This window comes from Salvelinus fontinalis, chromosome 18 (assembly GCF_029448725.1).
Source record: "Salvelinus fontinalis isolate EN_2023a chromosome 18, ASM2944872v1, whole genome shotgun sequence".
NCBI lineage: Eukaryota > Metazoa > Chordata > Actinopteri > Salmoniformes > Salmonidae > Salvelinus > Salvelinus fontinalis.
Window position 1 is genome coordinate 24,011,004 of NC_074682.1, and position 15,149 is coordinate 24,026,152.

Below are 15,149 nucleotides of genomic sequence, written 5' to 3' on the forward strand. Positions count from 1 at the left end.
TCCTCAGGTGGGCCTCCACGCCTCCCCTACAGAAGCAGGAGGGAGGATAACGCACATCTAGACAACGCGTTATAGCGCCCCTTTTTGGTCGGAGGCTCCAATCACCAATGAGCCTCTGACTGTAAGAGGCTGAGGCAGCAGCACAAGCTTCGCTGAAGCCAAACTGAATTAAAAGGGTGGATATTATTATTTCAGACATACACACCCCAACGGGACAGGATACTGCTGCACCCACAGGAGCTGGATGACAGACATGGAGAAATGGACTCTAAGGAGAAATGTTCTCAGTGTTTGCTCTAGGGTGGATAATGCTTTGGTGTGTGTGTTTATGTTGTGAACTGTGCAGGGCTTTCATTGTTTGTGTTCATGTGCATACTGTATACATGTGCATCTCCCACTCAGGCATGACCTGACTCATCAGTGATGAGGTACGCTATGTTGTGACCCCCTTTCTGGTAGTTAGAGGGCGGACAGTGGTTACCACGACTAGGAGCTCTATATATTGTGTGTCGTTGAAGCGTTCAATTTAAAGGTAATGACCTATTGGGCCGACATCTGCAGCATTTACCTTGAATGCAGTGTCTGCTAAAGCAGGAACATTGCTTTTAAAATCAAATCAAGCTGTAATGCTGAATTTCCGCGATACAGATTGAATAGAGCCCTAGATCTCCCCACTACAGCCTCCTCTGCACACTCCCGTCCTGGACAAACCACGCGGGATATAGGAGATGTGTTTGGCAACAGTTGCTGAACGTCCAACACTAACACTCATTTTTATTTCAGAGATGCACCGACTCACTACTGTACTTGATAATTGTTTTGTATACTATGCAATGCTATACTATTGTCTGTATTCGTTTTGTATACTTGGCAATTCTGTAGTGTTTTATGCTTTGGTTTTTGTCATTTCCCCCAGAAATGTTCATAGAATATGTGGATAAACAGTATACATGTGGCATTATTATACAAATCCCATCACTTCTACATCATATACTGTAAATGATTCATTATTTGAATCTGTCCTTCTGAATGAGCCATCAGAGCCAACATAACCCAGTAGTAGTGTGATGTGATTCCTATCAGACAATGTGATTTGAGCACCTGAAAAAGTCCTTTCAATGATATTTCCAATCCAGTATAATATTGTGATGTCTATTTGCAGTGAATACCATAAAGTTATGTTTGATATTCTGTACTTTATATGAAGCGACTTGTTATAAAAATGTTGGTGCTATGGCGCTTTAATCCACTATATGTTGACCAGAAGACAGTATATTATCTACATATTGGTCAGTACATTTTTGTTTACTAAAGTATGTTTGCGTGGGCGATTCTGATTCATATCCTCAAAGTTTAGAGTTCACCCCATTGGATTGCACAATGATTCAGGAGACACAATATAACTTGAGCAGACAGTGGGCTCAGCCCAGTCATGGTAAACAGTACCTTTTTGTTTTTTGTGTATAAAGTGCTCTTACATATACAGTATTTATATTTTATACAGTAAGTGTATACTGTCTAGGACTGGAGTGAAGAGGATTTTCTAATCTGGACACCTAGTTAATAACCCGTAAAATAACAAAAACAATCAATGAATGAAAGAGTCAAACACAGGGAACTGTTTTTACATTCTTATTTTTCATTGTCATTTCATTAAAGACGAAGCTGTACATCTTGTCTAAATGCAGATTGAAGCACAGTGCACTTAGCAATGCCTGCAAATGAAAAGAAAGAAAAGGCAGAGGTGACCACAACCATAAATATAAAGGTCAAACTATGTACATACAGGAGATGACTAGCTAGGGCATCATCACTGAGAGAAGGTAGTCTGCCATTGCATTCATTTGAGAGCCTTCTGCACAATTCATACACAATACAAATAAATAGCTTATTTTTGTCTATCTTTACACTGATACAATATTAAGAGGAAAATGCAGCATGTTGAAAATGAAAATAAAAAGACACTTTTATTCTCCCTCTTCTGCTTCTTCTACGTTAAAGGCCAGAACATACAAAAATAATCTCTAACATACAGCATTCTGTGAGATGAGCATCATTCATCTACAGGGCTGGTTTCAAAGGTTTCTGAGCTGATAGTAACATCAATACTATGATATGTATGGAACAGTGGCTGTGCGAAGGGAGGCTGTCACTGGACAGGGAGACAAGAGACCCAGCACAGTCTCTCTCTACAGCACAGTCTCTCTCTACAGCGCAGCCTCTCTCTCTACAGCACATCCTCTCTCTCTACAGCACAGTCTCTCTCTACAGCACAGTCTCTCTCTACAGCACAGCCTCTCTCTACAGCGCAGCCTCTCTCTACAGCGCAGCCTCTCTCTACAGCGCAGTTTCTCTCTCTACAGCTCAGTCTCTCTCTCTACAGCACAGTCTCTCTCTACAGCACAGTCTCTCTCTACAGCACAGTCTCTCTCTACAGCACAGTCTCTCTCTACAGCACAGTCTCTCTCTACAGCACAGCCTCTCTCTACAGCACAGTCTCTCTCTACAGCACAGTCTCTCTCTACAGCTCAGTCTCTCTCTCTACAGCACATCCTCTCTCTCTACAGCACAGCCTCTCTCTCTACAGCACAGTCTCTCTCTCTACAGCGCAGCCTCTCTCTCTACAGCACAGTCTCTCTCTCTACAGCACATCCTCTCTCTCTACAGCACAGTCTCTCTCTCTACAGCGCAGTCTCTCTCTCTACAGCACATCCTCTCTCTCTACAGCACATCCTCTCTCTCTACAGCGCAGTCTCTCTCTCTACAGCACATCCTCTCTCTCTACAGCACATCCTCTCTCTCTACAGCACATCCTCTCTCTCTACAGCGCAGTCTCTCTCTACAGCGCAGTTTCTCTCTCTACAGCACATCCTCTCTCTCTACAGCGCAGTCTCTCTCTACAGCGCAGCCTCTCTCTACAGCTCAGTCTCTCTCTCTACAGCACATCCTCTCTCTCTACAGCACAGCCTCTCTCTCTACAGCACAGTCTCTCTCTCTACAGCGCAGCCTCTCTCTACAGCTCAGTCTCTCTCTCTACAGCACATCCTCTCTCTCTACAGCACAGCCTCTCTCTCTACAGCACAGTCTCTCTCTCTACAGCGCAGCCTCTCTCTCTACAGCTCAGTCTCTCTCTCTACAGCACATCCTCTCTCTCTACAGCACAGCCTCTCTCTCTACAGCACAGTCTCTCTCTCTACAGCACAGCCTCTCTCTCTACAGCGCAGTCTCTCTCTCTACAGCGCAGTCTCTCTCTCTACAGCGCAGTCTCTCTCTCTACAGCGCAGCCTCTCTCTCTACAGCTCAGTCTCTCTCTCTACAGCGCAGTTTCTCTCTCTACAGCACAGCCTCTCTCTCTACAGCGCAGCTTCTCTCTACAGCGCAGCTTCTCTCTACAGCACAGCCTCTCTCTCTACAGCGCAGTCTCTCTCTACAGTGCAGCTTCTCTCTACAGTGCAGCTTCTCTCTACAGCGCAGCCTCTCTCTACAGCACAGCCTCTCTCTCTACAGCACAGTCTCTCTCTCTACAGCACAGTCTCTCTCTCTACAGCGCAGTCTCTCTCTCTACAGCGCAGTCTCTCTCTCTACAGCGCAGTCTCTCTCTCTACAGCACAGTCTCTCTCTCTACAGCACAGCTTCTCTCTACAGCACAGCCTCTCTCTCTACAGCACAGCCTCTCTCTCTCTACAGCACAGCCTCTCTCTCTCTACAGCACAGCCTCTCTCTCTACAGCACAGCCTCTCTCTCTACAGCACAGCCTCTCTCTCTACAGCACAGCCTCTCTCTACAGCACAGCCTCTCTCTCTACAGCACAGCCTCTCTCTCTACAGCAAAGCCTCTCTCTACAGCAAAGCCTCTCTCTACAGCGCAGTTTCTCTCTCTACAGCACAGCCTCTCTCACTACAGGACAGACACTCTCTCTACAGCGCAGCTTCTCTCTACAGCGCAGTCTCTCTCTACAGCGCAGTTTCTCTCTCTACAGCGCAGTCTCTCTCTACAGCGCAGCTTCTCTCTACAGCACAGCCTCTCTCTCTACAGCACAGCCTCTCTCTACAGCACAGCCTCTCTCTCTACAGCACAGCCTCTCTCTCTACAGCAAAGCCTCTCTCTACAGCAAAGCCTCTCTCTACAGCACAGCCTCTCTCTCTACAGCGCAGCTTCTCTCTACAGCGCAGTCTCTCTCTCTACAGCGCAGTTTCTCTCTCTACAGCGCAGCCTCTCTCTACAGCGCAGTCTCTCTCTACAGCGCAGCTTCTCTCTACAGCGCAGTCTCTCTCTACAGCGCAGCCTCTCTCTCTACAGCACAGCATCTCTCTCTACAGCGCAGTTTCTCTCTCTACAGCAGTCTCTCTCTACAGCTCAGTCTCTCTCTCTACAGCGCAGCCTCTCTCTCTACAGCACAGCATCTCTCTACAGCGCAGACTCTCTCTCTACAGCGCAGTCTCTCTCTCTACAGCGCAGCTTCTCTCTACAGCGCAGCTTCTCTCTACAGCGCAGCTTCTCTCTACAGCGCATCTTCTCTCTACAGCGCAGCTTCTCTCTACAGCGCAGCTTCTCTCTACAGCGCAGCTTCTCTCTACAGCGCAGCTTCTCTCTACAGCGCAGCTTCTCTCTACAGCGCAGCTTCTCTCTACAGCGCATCTTCTCTCTACAGCGCAGTCTCTCTCTCTACAGCGCAGCTTCTCTCTACAGCACAGCTTCTCTCTACAGCGCAACTTCTCTCTACAGCACAGCTTCTCTCTACAGCGCAGCTTCTCTCTACAGCGCAGCTTCTCTCTACAGCGCAGCCTCTCTCTCTACAGCGCAGCCTCTCTCTCTACAGCGCAGTTTCTCTCTCTACAGCGCAGTCTCTCTCTACAGCGCAGCTTCTCTCTACAGCACAGCTTCTCTCTACAGCGCAGCTTCTCTCTACAGCGCAGCTTCTCTCTACAGCGCAGCCTCTCTCTCTACAGCGCAGCCTCTCTCTCTACAGCGCAGCCTCTCTCTCTACAGCGCAGCCTCTCTCTCTACAGCGCAGTTTCTCTCTCTACAGCGCAGCCTCTCTCTCTACAGCGCAGTCTCTCTCTCTACAGCGCAGCCTCTCTCTCTACAGCGCAGTTTCTCTCTCTACAGCACAGTTTCTCTCTGTACTCTATATCATCTACTGCATCTTGCCATCTTTATGTAATACATGTACCACTAGCCACTTTAAACTATGCCACTTTATGTTTACATACCCTACAGTACTCATCTCATAGGTATATACCTGCAGGTATCTACTGCACCTTGCCTATGCCGTCTGTACCATCACTCATTCATATATCTTTATGTACATATTAGTAGTTGCGGAATTGTTAGGTTAGATTACTTGTTGTTATTACTGCATTGTCGGAACCAGAAGCACAAGCATTTCGCTACACTCGCATTAACATCTGCTAACCATGTGTATGTGACTAATAAATTTGATTTGATTTGATTTACAGCACAGCCTCTCTCTACAGCGCAGTCTCTCTCTCTACAGCACAGCCTCTCTCTACAGCGCAGCCTCTCTCTACAGCGTAGCTTCTCTCTACAGCGCAGCCTCTCTCTACAGCACAGCCTCTCTCTCTACAGCGTAGCTTCTCTCTACAGCGCAGCTTCTCTCTACAGCGCAGCCTCTCTCTCTACAGCGCAGCCTCTCTCTACAGCACAGCCTCTCTCTACAGCGCAGCTTCTCTCTACAGCGCAGCTTCTCTCTACAGCGCAGCCTCTCTCTCTACAGCGCAGCCTCTCTCTACAGCACAGCCTCTCTCTCTACAGCGCAGCCTCTCTCTCTACAGCGCAGCCTCTCTCTCTACAGCGCAGTCTCTCTCTACAGCGCAGTCTCTCTCTACAGCGCAGTTTCTCTCTCTACAGCACAGCATCTCTCTCTACAGCGCAGTTTCTCTCTCTACAGCGCAGCCTCTCTCTATACAGCGCAGCCTCTCTCTACAGCGCAGTCTCTCTCTACAGCGCAGTTTCTCTCTCTACAGCGCAGCTTCTCTCTACAGCGCAGCTTCTCTCTACAGCACAGTCTCTCTCTACAGCGCAGCCTCTCTCTACAGCGCAGCCTCTCTCTACAGCGCAGTTTCTCTCTCTACAGCGCAGCTTCTCTCTACAGCGCAGCTTCTCTCTACAGCGCAGTCTCTCTCTCTACAGCGCAGCCTCTCTCTACAGCACAGTCTCTCTCTACAGCGCAGCTTCTCTCTACAGCGCAGCTTCTCTCTACAGCGCAGCTTCTCTCTACAGCACAGTCTCTCTCTACAGCGCAGCCTCTCTCTACAGCGCAGCCTCTCTCTACAGCGCAGTTTCTCTCTCTACAGCGCAGCTTCTCTCTACAGCGCAGCTTCTCTCTACAGCACAGTCTCTCTCTCTACAGCGCAGCCTCTCTCTCTACAGCGCAGTCTCTCTCTCTACAGCGCAGCCTCTCTCTCTACAGCGCAGCCTCTCTCTCTACAGCGCAGTTTCTCTCTACAGCGCAGTTTCTCTCTCTACAGCAGTCTCTCTCTACAGCGCAGCCTCTCTCTCTACAGCGCAGTTTCTCTCTCTACAGCGCAGTTTCTCTCTCTACAGCGCAGTTTCTCTCTCTACAGCACATCCTCTCTCTCTACAGCACAGCCTCTCTCTACAGCGCAGTCTCTCTCTCTACAGCGCAGCCTCTCTCTCTACAGCGCAGTTTCTCTCTCTACAGCGCAGTTTCTCTCTCTACAGCGCAGTTTCTCTCTCTACAGCACATCCTCTCTCTCTACAGCACAGCCTCTCTCTACAGCGCAGTCTCTCTCTCTACAGCGCAGCCTCTCTCTCTACAGCGCAGTTTCTCTCTCTACAGCGCAGTTTCTCTCTCTACAGCGCAGTTTCTCTCTCTACAGCGCAGTTTCTCTCTCTACAGCACATCCTCTCTCTCTACAGCACAGCCTCTCTCTACAGCGCAGTTTCTCTCTCTACAGCGCAGTTTCTCTCTCTACAGCGCAGTTTCTCTCTCTACAGCACATCCTCTCTCTCTACAGCACAGCCTCTCTCTACAGCGCAGTCTCTCTCTACAGCGCAGTCTCTCTCTACAGCGCAGTCTCTCTCTACAGCACAGCCTCTCTCTACAGCACAGCCTCTCTCTCTACAGCGCAGCCTCTCTCTCTACAGCGCAGTTTCTCTCTCTACAGCGCAGTCTCTCTCTCTACAGCGCAGTTTCTCTCTCTACAGCGCAGTCTCTCTCTCTACAGCGCAGTTTCTCTCTCTACAGCGCAGTTTCTCTCTCTACAGCGCAGTCTCTCTCTCTACAGCGCAGTCTCTCTCTCTACAGCGCAGTTTCTCTCTCTACAGCGCAGTTTCTCTCTCTACAGCGCAGTCTCTCTCTCTACAGCGCAGTCTCTCTCTCTACAGCGCAGTTTCTCTCTCTACAGCGCAGTTTCTCTCTCTACAGCGCAGTCTCTCTCTCTACAGCGCAGTCTCTCTCTCTACAGCGCAGTTTCTCTCTCTACAGCGCAGCCTCTCTCTCTACAGCGCAGTTTCTCTCTCTACAGCGCAGTCTCTCTCTCTACAGCGCAGTCTCTCTCTCTACAGCGCAGCTTCTCTCTCTACAGCGCAGCTTCTCTCTACAGCGCAGTCTCTCTCTCTACAGCGCAGTCTCTCTCTCTACAGCGCAGTCTCTCTCTACAGCGCAGCCTCTCTCTCTACAGCGCAGCCTCTCTCTCTACAGCGCAGCCTCTCTCTCTACAGCGCAGCTTCTCTCTCTACAGCGCAGCCTCTCTACAGCGCAGCTTCTCTCTACAGCGCAGTCTCTCTCTCTACAGCACAGCATCTCTCTCTACAGTGCAGTTTCTCTCTCTACAGCACAGCCTCTCTCTCTACAGCGCAGTTTCTCTCTCTACAGCGCAGTTTCTCTCTCTACAGCGCAGTTTCTCTCTCTACAGCGCAGTTTCTCTCTCTACAGCGCAGTTTCTCTCTCTACAGCGCAGTTTCTCTCTCTACAGCACAGTTTCTCTCTCTACAGCGCAGCCTCTCTCTCTACAGCGCAGTTTCTCTCTCTACAGCGCAGTTTCTCTCTCTACAGCGCAGTTTCTCTCTCTACAGCACAGTTTCTCTCTCTACAGCGCATCTTCTCTCTACAGCGCAGCCTCTCTCTCTACAGCGCAGCCTCTCTCTCTACAGCGCAGTTTCTCTCTCTACAGCGCAGTTTCTCTCTCTACAGCGCAGTTTCTCTCTCTACAGCACAGTTTCTCTCTCTACAGCGCATCTTCTCTCTACAGCGCAGCCTCTCTCTCTACAGCGCAGCCTCTCTCTCTACAGCGCAGTTTCTCTCTCTACAGCACAGTTTCTCTCTCTACAGCGCATCTTCTCTCTACAGCGCAGCCTCTCTCTCTACAGCGCAGCCTCTCTCTCTACAGCGCAGTTTCTCTCTCTACAGCGCAGTTTCTCTCTCTACAGCGCAATCTCTCTCTCTACAGCACAGCCTCTCTCTCTACAGCACAGCCTCTCTCTCTACAGCACAGCCTCTCTCTCTACAGCACAGCCTCTCTCTCTACAGCACAGCCCTGGGGGCGAGATGGAGCTACATTCAACACCATCACAGTTATCACCAGACAAATCAGTGCACAGCTCTGTGCATGTATGTGTGACATTGAATTGATAGTGTGACAAAGACCAACAAATATGTCTAGGGAAAAAATCCTTGTGACAGTGCCTTTGAGCTCTTTATTTGATGAAACATTTCTGCTGCATGATTTCCGGTCATTTGGCTCATTACCCTGCTGAAAGACAGTAAGACAGAAAATCATGATACATTATGAAACAGGGTTTTTATGGGACATTGGCCTTTGCCACTAATTCCCTCAAGACATAGTACCAGACAAATCAAAATGTACAGTTTACATTTAACAGACGCTAGAAAGATTTGTTTCCCCTCCACACACACACACACACACACACACACTTTGAATCTGTATCTATGCCAATTACTTGTTGTCTGACCCGAGGCGTTAGCCACATATACACACCTCACTTATTCTGATTCTCCAAATCTCCTCTTCACTTTGCCTGAGAAGCATCTACACTTCACTCATCATTGCAGTTTTGTCCTACTCACTGACACTACAGGGCCAGGTCACACCATGGTTAGCATCTACATAAAAAAATAAATGGTGTATATATATAATGATAAAGGACTTTGTGTAGTTTCTAGAGCACACTTCATTATGTATGTAACTGTATCCTATCTAAAGTTATGATGGTTTAAACATGAGTGTTACTTTGTACAAAATCAAGCATGACTGTATTCCCTTTTTTTCTACAGCAAATTACATCTCCAATATGTACATTAGAACATTATTATCCTTTTTAGTTAATGATTTGTACATTATTTTCAAAGGTTAAATGTGTAAAAATGATTTCATGGATTTAATTTATATATATATATATATATATATTTTTTTTTAAGTATTCAACCTAAAAACATTTAAATAACTAAAAGAAAGGATATTTGTACGTAGTTTAATAAGCAAAAAGATTTTGTAATTCAATATCCCCTCATTCTTGTCACCTTTCAATTTGACAGGCGAAGCATAGCCCCTCCGTGATTGACATCCCTTCAATCCAATGACACAAGAGCAAGGCCTTGCGGAGGGTAACGGAGTCACACTCCCACTATAAAAAATATATTTTTATAATCAGGGCCAAATCTTAATGCTATATATGCATTTGTAGGTATTTGTTAGTGCTTTAATGCAATATTAACAAGTAATTGTTCAAATATATCTTTCATGCAAAATATTGATTAGTGCTTGGTGATGGAGTCACAGCTGTCCAGAAATGAAACAATACTTACCGTACATGATTTTGATTCATTTTATGACTCCCATATGGCTCCATGACACATATTCAATCAGGAAATTGTCCTAGAAATATCAATCCAGAGATCATATTACTGCAATATGCTATTTTGCATGTTTATAACTTCGTTACCACGTAACTCTTTTACCGGACATCTCTTTGTATTATCAGTATTTTCATTATGAAATATTGCATCAAATTATTCCAAAATTGCTCTTGATATAGTCAGCTAAGAACTTTATCAGATATGTTACATTAATGGATTATCACTAAAGAACTGCATATTACGCAGGTTTGCATATACCTACCCAAAATATGTTAACTGGCTGTGACTCAATTACCAAGCACTAATAAAAATGTTTGCATGAAAGATACATTTCAACATTTACTTGATAGTCTTGCATTAAAAAACTATCAAATACCTACAAAAACATAAATAGCATTAAGACTTGACCCTGATTGTAAAAAAGATACTGCAAGTTTTTATTGAACGCGTGATCTTGACCTACAGTACTAGAAAACTGAACTCATTGAACCAGAGAATGAGTTATGAAAGAGGAGTGAGTATTCCTTATATATACACGTGTTAGTTTACTCTTGTAACCATGACTTTGCTTGGTTTGAATAATCCCCATAGGCTGTTGGACGAAGGCTCATGCATGGAGGACGTATCACATGCTATCCACTTTGCGCTTTGTCTCACAGTAAGAGAGGACCTAACAGCTAGAGAGTGAATACGAGGGCAGCGGCAGATGTCTTCAGGGTGCAATGTATATGATTATTGAAAATGTATAGATTATTATCTGCCTTCTGAAAATCAACATATCATTCCCTAAGTAGAGGAGTGTACAATGTATGTGTACTGTGTATGTGGGTATAAGCATAGAACAGCATGGTCAAGTGATTATACTGTACATGTGAAGAGAGTCAATAGGTAATAAGCTGGATAGTATACGCTTTAAGACGGTTGATATACTCTTCCAACAAGCCACACCCACTTAGATGTGGCGTTGAAAGATGTTAGAATATCTTTGGCTCAAAGCCACGTGAAAATGCCCCTGGTTCGACAGTGGACAGGTCCCCATCAGGTGTCCACACATGAAAGAAAGACATGGACATTAAATACTTTTCCGATCCCTGAGCTTTCACTCCTATTGGGCAGGAAGGGCGGGCACTTAAACCAACTAGTGTTTCCGTTGGCCAGGGACTATTGTCAAATAACAGTCTGTTATGAACCAGCACTGTGGAGACCAGACTGACTAAGGGGAACAGGGGAGGAGATCCTACAGTGCAATGACTCACCGTGTGTGATATGGTTAAGTTATTTCATCCTCTCACGTATTCTACAACCTCCCAATGACTGAACTGTACAATAGTAAAGTGCTGATTGTTCTGCCTGCGAGGAGGCTGGGACACTGATAATATGTAGATTACACAAATTAACAGCTGTTTCAGAGAAACTGTGATGTACATATTAAACAGAACTCCCAAAAAATGAATGTGTGTCTATACATGTGCAACAGAGTTTTTGTTGTATATTTGTATAAACTTAAATCCATTGGTATGCATTCAGTATTTAGAGAAACAAATGCAAAAAAAGAAATATCTGGCTGCCAAGCAAGCATGTTTTTTTAAACTTCTTTTTTCTTCAGTTTTTAAAATACATATTTCTTCTATCTGTCCTTCCTTCCCTGCAGATGTGACCATCTCTCTCTATTTCTTCATCCTTTTCTTGTCTCTGTAAGTCTACATGATGCTCCCCAGGGTGGCTGAGGCAGGGTCAGACTCATGCGCCGGGGTCTAATTCAGTAAAAGCTCAAGCAAACGGAGGATCAGGCAAAGGTGGGGCTTTGGCGCTGCAGCAGCCCTGGAGCAGCACTGCTGGCTGGCGTGGTGGTGCGTTAGGAACGGTAGTCCTTTTTACTGTACGGCTTGTTCCCCAGGATGCTATCGACCTCGTGTGTGATTGAGGAGGATAGTTTGGGAAGAACCTGCAGGAGAAATTACAGATGCATTGAAGGAAACAGAAGGCAAGAGGTATTGGTTCACGTGTATAGATTGCACAGACTTTGTACCCTATGTATATTGTATACTATGTTGCCCCTGGTAATGTGGGCATAACATTTGTAAACAAAATATCAAATGCACTGAGTTCCCATGCCCATATTGGTTTTAGTATCCATGTGGGGAACAAACAATTGATTCCCATTCAAAATCCTATTTGCCCTAACCGCTAACCATAAACCTTTAATTTAACCCTAATCTTAACTCCAAACCCCTAACCTAAAACTAATCTTACCTCCAAACCCCTAACCTAAATCCTAACACTAATCTTAACTCCAAACCCCTAACCTAAAACTAATCTTAACTCCAAACCCCTAACCTAAAACTAATCTTAACTCCAAAACCCTAACCTAAAACTAATCGTAACTCCAAAACCCTAACCTAAAACCTAACACTAAACTTAACTCCAAACCCCTAACCTAAAACTAATCTTAACTCCAAACCCCTAACCTAAAACTAATCTTAACTCTAAACCCCTAACCTAACACTAATCGCTGAGCCTAATTGTAACCCTAACCATAAACCTAACCCTTAAACCTAAAATAGCCCTATTCTTTGTGGGGACCGACGAAATGTCCTTATTTTACTATCCTTGTGAGGACCTCTGGTCCCCACAAAGATAGTAGAACCCCACACACACACACACACACACACACACACACACACACACACACACACACACACACACACACACACACACACACACACACACACACACACACACACACACACACACACACACACACACACACACTGCACATACTAGGAAATGGGAAAACAATTTATCTCAAGCCAGACATAATGTGATGAAAGAACATAAAACCCTGATGGTTTGAAAATCCCATTAAATGAGAGAATCTTATCTAGCAAAGTAGCAGCGCCGCAAGCTAGCCTCAAATGTCCGTGTTGATTGATACTCTGCTGACCTTATTAACTTGTACAGTAAAGCATCCAAGCATATTACAACAAACTGACTGGCCGAGAGGCAGCGCTCTTTCCAGGAAAGACAAAAACAAGAACAATTCTATTATAGATGGTTATGGACAGGGAGAGATGGCATTTTGAACCAATTCAAAATGTTGATTCAATATCAATACTCATTGACATATTATGCAAATCTGCACACTTTCTCTTGCGCAGACACACCCCCACCCACCCACCCACCTACCTGGACCCTCACTGTGTTCTCACCTGGATCCTCACTGTGTTCTCACCTGGACCCTCACTGTGTTCTCACCTGGACCCTCACTGTGTTCTCACCTGGACCCTCACTGTGTTCTCACCTGGATCCTCACTGTGTTCTCACCTGTATTGCTGCTATATTCTCCATCAGCTGGTCGGTGTTGGACGCCCCCAAGAGTACGGAGCTCACCCCCTCGTTCCGTAGGCACCACGCTGTAGGGGACGGGTAAACAGCAATGACACCCCCATCATGGCAAACACACAACCCTGCTTCCCCCATATACACACACACACACACACACACACACACACACACACACACACACACACACACACACACACACACACACACACACACACACACACACACACACACACACACACACACACACACACACACACACACCTCAAACATACCAAAAACATGTACAGTATAACACTGCATCATACACGTAACAAACATCTAATGTCTCTTCAAAAAATATAACTACTAAGCACATGCACCCCACATACAGTACTCACACAAACACACAATACCTAACCCTACACACCTAAAACACAACCCCACTGTGTTTGCTAATCTAGTTGTGGGATATTTGATACTGTATAAGAGGAATAGTGTACTACTGCATTGAGACTTTGTGCCAGTGTGTTCAAACCTCTGCTGTGAGGTACAAACACTGTCAGTGTGGGATTAGAACCTCCAGACACCGCGGTGAAGATGAGACAGAGTCCACTTCCAGAAACAGGTCTGACCCTACAGGATTTCATATGACAACCAAGGTTTCCTCAGGTCAGGATGGGATGGCTGTAGTAGTCTACATGGAACTGTCTAACAGATGAGAGATTATTCACTCACTGGCCTGGCCAACATCCTCTATGAAGTCACACTGCTACTTTACCGTATGACAGCTGCAAAGCTAGGCTATCAACTGTGTAAAATAGCAGGCTTTGGGTAACTAAACGGGTCAAGCTAAGAGGCCTAATGTGTATTTAATCTTTACATTTTTCCAATGTAGAGACTCCCGGGCAGTGGTGGAAAAAGTATCAAATTGTCATAGTTGAATAAAAGTAAATATACCTTAATAATAAATAAATCACCCAGTAAAATACTAGGCTACTTGAGTAAAAGTATAAGGTTTTAAATATACTTTAGTATCAAAAGCAAATGCTATGAATCATTTCAAATTCCTTATATTTAGCAAACCAGACAGCACAAGTATATATATATATATATATATATATATTTTTTTTTTACAGATAGCTAGGAGCACACTCAGACATAATTTACAAATGAAACATTTGTGTTAAGTGAGTCCGCCAGATCAGAGGCAGTAGAGATGACTGTGCATTCTCTTGATACTGAACATTTTCCTGTCCTGCTAAGCATTTGAAATGTACTTTTGGGTTTCAGGGAAAATGTATGGAGTAAAAAGTACATTATTTTCTGTAGGAATGTAGTGAAGTAAAAGTAGTCAAAAATATGAATAGTAAAGTACAGATACCCCCAAAAACCGACTTAAGTAGTACTTAAAAGTATTTTCACTTAGTTACTTAATACCACTGCTCCGGGGTGACGTAAAATGGTGGTCTTCGGACATAACTCTGTCCAGGCTGTTTGTGGCAGTGCCACAGGGATTTATAGTGATTGGGAGCTACAGTGTACTAGCTGTCTGCTAATGGGCCGTGAAACCTAATCTATGACACTGCATTACAGGTCGGGTGTAAAATGCGCCTTGATATGCAGAGTGAGGTGTTGTGTAGGCCTAGATTTACCCAGTCTCTCTCTCATCTGCGACACTTTAATAGCTCTCCATGGGGCTGGGAATCTGTCTACAGGCTCATTCCCCCTCTCCCCGTTCGACTGTAAATCAATATGGGCCACTCACTGGATTTATGTCTGGCATTCCATGTAACTGCTGACTTGGGGAAAAGAGAAACTTCCTCGTCGTATATAGATACACACCACGAAACAGTAAACTAACAAACAAAATCAATAGCAAGTTATTACCCCTGGCTTGATAAAGCGGGTTTGGATTTAGGAAGAAGAACTAGTTTGCCACAAACATACATACAACATAATACAG

General features: G+C 45.2%; 2 protein-coding genes across 5 annotated transcripts in view; one reads left to right on the plus strand and one right to left on the minus strand.

Annotated features, from left to right (window-relative positions):
• LOC129815184 (multiple epidermal growth factor-like domains protein 6) overlaps positions 1–1,978 on the plus strand; it is an 89,018-nt gene extending 87,040 nt beyond the window's left edge. Inside the window, exon 38 of the mRNA XM_055868678.1 lies at positions 8–1,978. Coding sequence (XP_055724653.1) covers positions 8–75 — 68 coding nt within the window. The 3' untranslated portion in view covers positions 76–1,978. The remainder of the gene's footprint in view (positions 1–7) is intronic.
• Positions 1,979–8,656: 6,678 nt separating this feature from the next.
• LOC129815185 (voltage-gated potassium channel subunit beta-2-like) overlaps positions 8,657–15,149 on the minus strand; it is a 175,390-nt gene continuing 168,897 nt past the window's right edge. For all 4 annotated transcript variants that reach the window (XM_055868681.1, XM_055868682.1, XM_055868680.1 and 1 more), the window contains 2 exons: positions 13,187–13,275; positions 8,657–11,807 (listed from right to left, as the gene is read on the minus strand). In XM_055868681.1, the coding sequence (XP_055724656.1) occupies positions 11,718–11,807; positions 13,187–13,275 (179 nt within the window). In that variant the 3' untranslated portion in view covers positions 8,657–11,717. The remainder of the gene's footprint in view (positions 11,808–13,186; positions 13,276–15,149) is intronic.